This window comes from Sturnira hondurensis, unplaced genomic scaffold, assembly GCF_014824575.4.
Source record: "Sturnira hondurensis isolate 20B ecotype Veracruz unplaced genomic scaffold, ASM1482457v3 Scaffold0012012, whole genome shotgun sequence".
Taxonomy (NCBI): domain Eukaryota; kingdom Metazoa; phylum Chordata; class Mammalia; order Chiroptera; family Phyllostomidae; genus Sturnira; species Sturnira hondurensis.
The window spans coordinates 1,298,499-1,307,847 of record NW_028084643.1 but is presented as its reverse complement, the minus strand read 5'-3'; the positions used below and the strand labels follow the sequence as shown (position 1 = coordinate 1,307,847).

The 9,349-nt window shown below is 34.0% G+C and overlaps 1 protein-coding gene across 3 annotated transcripts in view; it reads right to left on the bottom strand.

Moving 5' to 3' along the window:
* Positions 1–754: 754 nt before the first annotated feature.
* The window catches only part of IFT74 (intraflagellar transport 74), a 104,756-nt gene continuing 96,161 nt past the window's right edge, over positions 755–9,349 (bottom strand). For all 3 annotated transcript variants that reach the window (XM_037060619.1, XM_037060618.1, XM_037060620.1), the window contains 4 exons: positions 8,249–8,412; positions 7,647–7,772; positions 3,107–3,167; positions 755–1,050 (listed from right to left, as the gene is read on the bottom strand). In XM_037060619.1, the coding sequence (XP_036916514.1) occupies positions 932–1,050; positions 3,107–3,167; positions 7,647–7,772; positions 8,249–8,412 (470 nt within the window). In that variant the 3' untranslated portion in view covers positions 755–931. The remainder of the gene's footprint in view (positions 1,051–3,106; positions 3,168–7,646; positions 7,773–8,248; positions 8,413–9,349) is intronic.

The window sequence follows — 9,349 nt, the reverse complement described above, 5'->3', positions numbered from 1 at the left end:
TATGCCTTAAAACACATCAAATATACTCTATTTGAGAAGTACAGTCAAAGTTCAACACCTTCTAATTTTACCATGAAGAAAATATTAACAAGATTGATATGAGCTAACTCAGAATCACACTCTATGCATCATTCCTACAGCTGACACATGAAAAGACCTTATTTGCTGCCACAGATCAGCAAATTTCATTCCTTATGCCGCAAGAGGTCTTAAAACGTGCAACACCTGGCTATTTAGTCTGGGGCACTAACCTCTTTTCTCTTGGATTGTCAAATAAAAAAAAGACAACAGCCAACACAACAACAGCCCTCCAGTGTGAATGTCCTGCCTTGAACCACAAATATATAGGTCACATAATAGAATTGCATCTTACTGGTCACATCACATAATGAGGTTGCATCTGATTAGTTCATTCTTAGCACTAGAAACCTTTATATACAAGTATAGGCATCTGATTTCTTAAAAAGTCACTTTGAAGAAAAAAGGGTAGGTAATCAGTATTGTTTTGTAAATCAATCAAACTTATATCTATTTTTTGTCAGATCAGCAAAAAATATATTTTTGGTGCATTACAGAATTTTAGTAATTAGTTTATGTGTGCCATAAGATGAAAGAGGTTGAAAATCGCTGCCATAGACATTTTGCCACACAACAAAAGGTCTCTCAATGAACATCTTTTGCTTGGTTACCTCTTGGTTTGTTAAGACACTTTTATCACCCCCAAAAACCAAAAATGTAAAAGACGATACTTTTCTTATGCAAACTATTTATTGAACTATTAAACTATTATATTTAAAACATCACTCTTGAAATAGGCCACAAAAATTAGAGCATTCAAAAATCTTAGGTGAGACTTTCTTTTTTTCATTCAGCTTGTATAAAGTTTAACAGAAAGAGGATACTTCTTTGAAGACTTGCAGTTGGTTCAGACTCAGTTTCTGCTCATGCTATGTAGAGCATCCATGATGGTTTTGTTGTACTCTGAAATCTGCTTGGTCACATTCTTCCTAATTGACTGGTAATCACTCTCTTGACTCTTGGTTGCTATGACTAAATACATGAGTTAAGGGGGAACACTACTGGTAAAAATATTAATGTAATTGCATCAGAAAAGAAATAAATCATAGTATTTTTCTTATTGAAAACTTAAGATGGTACAAAAAAGGACAATAAGAATATTTTTTCAAAAACAACCTATTACGCCCAAGCTGGTGTGGCTCAGTGAATTGAGTGCCGGCCTGTGAATCAAAGAGCCGCCAGTTCAATTCCCTGTCTAGGGCACATGGTGGGTGGGCCAAGTTCCCCAGTAGGGGGAGCACAAGAGGCAACCACACATTGGTGTTTTTCTCCCTCGTTTCCCCTCTCTAAAAATAAATAAATAAAACTTAAAAAAAAAAACCCTATATGTTACTTTAACAAACTGAACATCAATTGAAGCCTAAAAGGCCAAGTGAAACTAGTTTCAAAAAAGTTCACTTATAATATAAAGCTGTTTTTAGCCCTGGCTGCTGTGACTCAGTGGTTTGGGTGACAGATTGCTATCCAAAGGGTTGCTGGTTCAATTCCCAGTACAGGACACATGCCTGGGTTGGGGGCCAGGTCCCCATAAGGGGGTGTGCAAGAGACAACCACACATTGATGTTTGTCTCCCCCTCTCCCTCCCTTCCCATCTCTAAAAACAACTAAAATATTTAAATAATTTTTAAAAACCTTTTTTATAGTTAATATCTTATGCATCTCAATCTAATTCTGGTCTCAGAACAACTGAATATTCAAAAGAATCATGTTCTCTAGAGTATCACAAAGAATTTCAGGCAAGTGTCTAAACACTGTTTCCAAATCACCTACTTGAAGGTGCACAAAACTGGAGTACTATACATTAACATATTGTAAATGGGAGTTTTTTACTTTTAAACTAAGTTGAATGACCACTGGGAATAGAACTCCTAATGCATCTATCTCATTTGGAGGTAAGCTCTAGTCCCTGCCAGCCCTGAGCTGAAGTTCAGCAGTGCCCTAGAGCAGAACCTATGCTGCAGTGAATCAAGACCTAATTCACCAAGCAGAGATGTCCTTGAATGGGGTCAAGGAATGGAAGAGAAAACTACTTTGGGGAAATATTTCTTATAACACCGCGTAATGTATGTCCTCAGCGGCTGCTTCCTCCTATAATTACACAAAAAGATAAGTAAGAGGATGGGATGCAGATAGAAATAAGATGAAGGTGAATTAGTTGAAACACAGATGAGCCTGAAGGTCAATTTCTCATAACATTACTTAGTTTATCTTCTTTTGCCGCACAGATATCCAAGTACAGCAATATAAACAATAATAAACAACCATACACACATACATATGGTTATTTATAATTTTCCCAACAACTCTATGAAAGGAATTATTAACTATATTTGAGATGATAAAATTGAGGGTTAAACAAATTAATTGTCCAAAGTCCATGGCCTATAAGAAGTAAACATGTAAAATTAGATCTACTGATTTCATATCCTGTGCACTGAGTCACTATGACACGCCATGACTTTTTTATTTTTTATGCTTGCTCGAGGACATTTTTTTCATTGCTTTTAGAGAGAGAAGGGAGAGAGACACCAATGTGATAGAGAGGCATGGATCGGATGCTTCTCATAGGCACCTGGGCTGGGGACTATTCACACCTGGTCCAGAGATTGAACACATCCAGACTCAGGATTAACCTGCAACCCAGTCATGTGCCCTGATTGGCAATCAAACCCACAAACTTTCCATTATAGTTTCCATTATTGTAACTAAAACTCTGTTACAGGATGATAGTCCAATCAACTGAGCAATGCCATCCAAGGCCACACTATGACTTTATGTACTCTGCTTTCTATTAGTTACCTTGCTACACACACACACACACACACACACACACACACACACACAACTACTGCTGAGTGAATAACCATTCCCTTATTCCTTTATTCCCCACATAATTTAGCTCAGTGTTTTATACATATTATGCCTTTGATATTTGATGAATACATTGATTTATTTCATTTCAGTCTGTAAAGAAATTCCCAGAAAAAAATCACTTGGTCAAGTTTATCTGCAGCTTTTTAAAGGATACATTCTTTCATCACAAAATTATTTTGTTCATGGTGTTGCCACTTCCTCTCCAAATTTGTAAGCTAAAAACACAAAAGAAAAATGTTAACCATTGCCCATATTCACAAAAATTATTATACAACCTCTTACGAAAATAAGGAAAGAAACCACTCGATTTTAAATCTTATCAACTTCTTGCATGAGATAAAGTTATGGTAGACAAGAAAGAAATTCAGGAAATATAAAATAATAGTAAATTCACTAATACAAGGCTGACTTTCACAACAGGTTTACTCTTTAGTGTAGTAGAAAAATATTTAAAATATTTATTATACCAATGAACACGCCAACTGAAGGACAATCTATGTTTTTTCCTTTTTGTAAGAGAACTTAAAAAAGAAGAATGGGACATGACAGGGATCTCTCCATGAAATCTGGAAGTCTAACGCTACGAATGTAATATATATTCTAACACTGTCAAACGTTCAACTATATAGAAGAAACTTCCTTATTTCCAGGGCTAAATTTCCTGTCTGATTCCACAAGCTCTGATAAGAGCAGAGCTGCAGTGTGAAGATTATAAGAGGGCTGGTGAAAAGCTGGCACAGTTACAATAATTTCTGCATCAACAGGAAGCTAATGTGAATATTATATTGATGGTTGCTTCCTCAGAAGACAATTTTACTGTTATAGAATTAAATTGTTTTTCTGATTTAATTAACCTTGTAACTCTGGGCTAAGTCTTTCTTTTTTAAGATGCACACAGTTGTTTTCCTAAGCAAAGTATCATCTGAAAAATGAAACATAAAATGTTCTGCTTGGACATTTTCAATAAGTAATGATCATTTAAAAAAAATCTTATCATCGAGGCAGTTTTAGTTAATATTTCTTCATACTCTCATGCTAAAATTATTTTTCAGGCATAAGTTTGGATTTAATATAGCATCTATCCCACTGTTTCCTCCAGAGATAAATCTAGAGATTAGGATGAATCATAACAATAATACATTATGTGAACTTCAAGTGCTATGAGTTAAACACTATTAAATCAGATCTAGCTCTCCCAGATAGGACCTTGAAGTGAAGGTGGATTTAAGGAAGAAGTCAGCACTTTTTGACAATAAATCTCTAATAACCTTTTAAAAAGTCAAGTACCAAACTTTTCCCTCTTTGTTTCACACACAGCGGTGGCCTTCTTATAAAACAGCAGACGTCTTAAGTGCTAGGTGAATAATATTATAAAAGCAACACTATGCCAGATGGTCAAATTCCTTCTATATTATATCTCTATATTATAGACTTGCTTTTAAACCTCTGAGGCTATCATAAACCATAAATCTGTTTATTTCCTGCAACTTATTTAAAACATGTTATGTTATTTATATATTTTTAATCTTAACCCCTTATAAGCGCTATGATTTTTAAATACTTTCTCCCATTCCCTACATTGCTTTTGCATTTTGCTGATTGTGAAAAGGAACAGATCTTTGTAGTTTGACTAGATGCACTTATTCTGCCTTTGTCGATTGTGCTTTTGTTGCCTTACCAAAAAATTGTTCCCAAGACTAATGTCTCTATGTGTTCGCCCATGAGTTTTACAATTGTTCCAGCATAAATATATTTAAATGATTTCAAATGACCAATAGCCATTCATTCAGAAAAGTCTGTGATGTAAAATTATTTAGAGATGTGAAAAACGACTTTTCCATAAAGTAGTTGTAAAATATAGAGAAATTAGAATTGGATTTGATTATTTGGTATTCATAAAAGGCAACAAATAATACAGAGAAGGACTGTACATTGTGGCTTATGTTATGAATTTCTAATATCAGTATATGAGGTTAAGAATATTAGTACTTAATGAGGAAATAAGGTAGCTACTGACGGGCTCTAAGAAATTGGGTCTGTCAAGTGTTTTTCTCCTGACATCATCTATTCAGTGACAGAGAAGGGCCAATATTCCATAAGAAATGTCAATATCTTTCCCTTAGAACCATCTTAAAAGATGATTACCCTATAAACAATTTTAGGTTTGTTCTCCAGCACCCATCCCCACTCTAAATATCTTAGTATAATTTTACCATTTATAGGTCTACATTGAGATTTACATATTATAGAGACAGAGTAACTGATAAATTTGAATTACATAAATATGTGGTTTCTAAGGTTTTTGTAGTGGTAGCAAACTCTGGTGAGCCCTCTACCCCATTCAAGAAGAGTATAGGTATTTTTTTAATGGTATATCCATACATGAAATAGCTGATGTCATAAAATGTCATCACAGCAGAGTGTGAAAATATTTAAATAAGAAAATAAATGCTTAAAAACTGTATGCATAAAATGATTTCACTTTTTGGAAAAACAATGCAATATGAGTATATAATTGCAAAGGAAAATGTTTATAAAATGCTATAGCAAAATGTTAAAAACAAATGCCTATCATGACTATATTACTATATAAAAAATTGTTAATGCATTTAGCATCAATATATCATAGTTGCAAATTGCTCATATACACTAATTAGATATGAGAAGCACTAATCTTCATTAAGACCTTAATTACTGATTTTGTTCATGACACACATACTTCACTTAATGCTTCAACAAATACTAATTAAACTCCTACAATATGCCAATCACTAGCACAGTGCTGGGGAGAAAATGAATGGAACGGACATCATCTCTGCCATCTCAGACAGAGGGTCGCAGGCTAGAAGACCTTGGACATTGCTCAGGTAATTATCAGTAGAATAAGTGATATGAAAAGGGGGCTTATCTGTGCATCCTGTGTAAATAATCACAGATGTAAATCAAGAAGTTCAAGAATAGGACTACTTTTTACAGCATTGAGTAGCTTTGAAAATTGGAAATAACCTAAACATCCACTGATACAGAACTGGTCTAGTAAATTATGCTATATCCATGTAGTCTAGTACTATATTATAACAAATTGTATTTTAAAAATATCTACAGATAAGGATGAGTACTTGTTATGTATAGTTAATAATGAAAAACAAGTGTGAGGTGGTATCTCTGTAGTTTTGATTTGCATTTCCCTAAAAGTTACTGAAGTTGAGCATCTTCTCATATATCTGTAGGCAATTTATATGTCTTCTTGGGATAAGTGTCTATTCAGGTCCTCTGCCTATTTTTTAATTAAATTTTTTTTTTGCTTGAGTTGTATAAGTTCTTTATATATTTCAGATATTAACCCCTTGTTGGAGCTGTTGTTGGCAAATATCTTCTCTCATTTGGTTGGTTGCCTTTTTGTTTTGTTGGTTGTTCCTTTTGCTGTGCATAAGCTTTTTAGTTTGAGATACCACCTCACACTTGTTAGAAGGCTGATATTTACAAGACGGGTAATAACAAGTGCTAGTGAAGTTGTAGAGAAAAAGGAACCCTCATTCACTGCTGGTGGGAATATAAACTGGTATAGCCCCTATGGAAAACAGTATGGATGTTCTTTAAAAAATTAAGGATAGAGTTACAATATGACCCAGCAACCCCTCTTCTGTCTCTATCCCAAACATTTGAAAACATTTATTTGTGAAGATATATGCAAATAAATGTTTATAGTGAATAAACCCTTATATTCACTGCAGCATTATTCACAGTGGACAAGGCACGGAAGCAACTGAAGTATCCTTTGTTAAATGACTGAATAAGGATGATGTGGTGGTCTGTATATACAATGAAATACTACTCAACCACAAGAAAAGGTGAAATACTCCTACTTGTGACAACACTGATTGATCTTGAGAAAATTACGCAACGTAAAATAGGTCAGACAAAAAAAGTTAAGAACCATACTAGTTCATTCATACATGGGATATAAAACTGAAAGCAACTCATAGACACAGACAACAAACAGCGTGGTCCTTCCTGGAGGGAAGGGCGTGGTGGTAGTAAAGGGCAGAAGGGACCAAAGACGTGGTGACAGAAGACATGACCTTGGGTGGTGGGCAAATAATGCAATATACAGGTCATGTATCAGAAATGTACACCTGAAACCTATGTAATTTTATTAACCAATGTCACCCCAATAAATTTAATTTAAAAAAATAAAAAAAGTTTCTAACTAACATGTATAAAATGAGAATATTTCTATAAATATATAAAAATAAATGTGTACATATATATGTATAAAGTGTGTATATGCATAACATTCATATAGACTAGCAGGCCCCACACATAATCTGGGTGGTAGAATATTAGCCATTAGGATTTATTTTCTTTATTGATAGATTTTATGGATTTAGCAAAGTTTCTCCATTAAAAAAATGCCTTACTTTTGAAAAATTTCAAAGCTAATGGCTGTGCCCAAAACAGTGCCTAGTGTAAAGAAGGTTTTCAGTTTAGGTCTGTAGAAGGCAGGTAAGCAGGAGTAAACTCACTCTGAGTGGAGATTATCTGGCTATCTACAAAAGAAAAAAAAAATCTGGAAGGTAAAAAAAAAACAGGTGAAAATAAAAGGAAAGGATAATTTTGGGGTACAAATATCAAGATAACATGACAGATAACCTAGAGATAAAAACGAATTTCAGACTTTTTTTTCTTTTTACCTGAGAATGTGTCTCATTTTCTTGCAATTGTGTTTTTAGTGTCTCATGTTCTGTGTTTAGCCTCTCCATTACTTTCTTAAAGGCATTTCTGCGGGTTGACAATACTGTTCTTTCCTGATGTAATTTCTGGGCAGATCCAAACAAAAATAAATAACAGGCTTTAGCAATATCTAGTAGGCCAATATAAATTAAATTTGACAAATACTTTCAATGTTATTCTGATAAAATTCTACCAAGGCTATAATTACTTGAAACCCTTCTGTAAAAATATCCTGTGAACTATAATAAGCAAAATTAATACTGAATATGTTAATAACTCTCTTAAGAGTACCACATCTATTCCTACCACACAAGATTTACATTAATGTAAATGGTAATGAAAAGCCACTGACAAGTCTTAAATAGGAATTTAAAAAGTTCGTATTTGTGAAATGTTCTATCCCTTGCTTTTTAATTATTGTCTCTGGATTAAAACTTAAATCATTCTAAACTCCTATATACGTAAACAAACACCTCTATTTTTCCCTATAAACAACATATATATTAAATTTGATAAAGAAAAAACTGGAACTATAGTATTGTAACACTCTTATAACATTTACCTTTTTCTTTTCTTCACCTGATGATTTTAAAGCTGGCAAATCATTAAATGTCTCTATATCAATTATCATTTGGTTAATTTTGCTTTTTAGAGAATGCTGTTCTTCAGTCATCTTGCTTTCCAGGAGCTCCATTTTCTGAAGGTCCAATTGTAGACGTTGACTGTCTGAAACACAGAAAAATTCAAATCCATAATTAGTTAAAACTTTACCCCTTCACAAAAGGAAATACAATACAACCATTAAAATAATATTTTATAAGATTATTGGTAATAGAAACATATCCACTGCAACCAGTGAGACAATACAAAGATATATTAAGAAAAAAATTCTCATCCCTCAGGTAATCAACATAACTAGATGTACAATGCATATTAGCTATACTTGTCTCCATGTTCATATGAACATATGAAAGGCCATGCCCAAAAAACAGAATTATCTTCTGGAGGACGGACCCCTTGTAGTACTTTGCCTGCCAGGTGAATGTTTTAGGGACCCATCTGTATCAGTCAGTGGACCAGCTGGCATTGCTGTGAGGCTGCTTTCAGCTTCAGTGAACCTGTTTTGAAGACTCTTCTGATTGTATCGAGTGATTTCATGGTGGGTGACTGACAAGCGCACCTGCCCACATTGCACTGAGTGTTCAACAGTTGTTGACTACAAATGACATGACTCCCATGCCTCACCTACCCTTCCTATTCACTTGATCTCGCTCCAAGTGACTTTTTTTTGTTCGTCTCCCCAATGAAAAAAGTCCTCAAAGGGAAATGTTTTGCCAGTGTGGAAGACTTCAAACAAAAATGCCAGAAGCACTAAAAGTTATCAAAATTGAAGAGTTCAAAAACTGTTTTGAGCAGTGGAAAAAATGTCTTGATAGGTGTATTGCATCAAATGGAGAGTACTTTGAAGGTGACTGAAATTTAAACACGTAAAAATAAATATACATTTTTAAAATAAATAAATTCCATTTTTGGGTCCCCTTTGTATAAGACACAGTTCTTTTAATAATCTAATGTATATTATGAGATAAAGAGCCATTATTTTAAGTAGGAAGATGACCCACATATAGTTATGTAGGAGGAAAGCAAGTTATGAAATGTTATA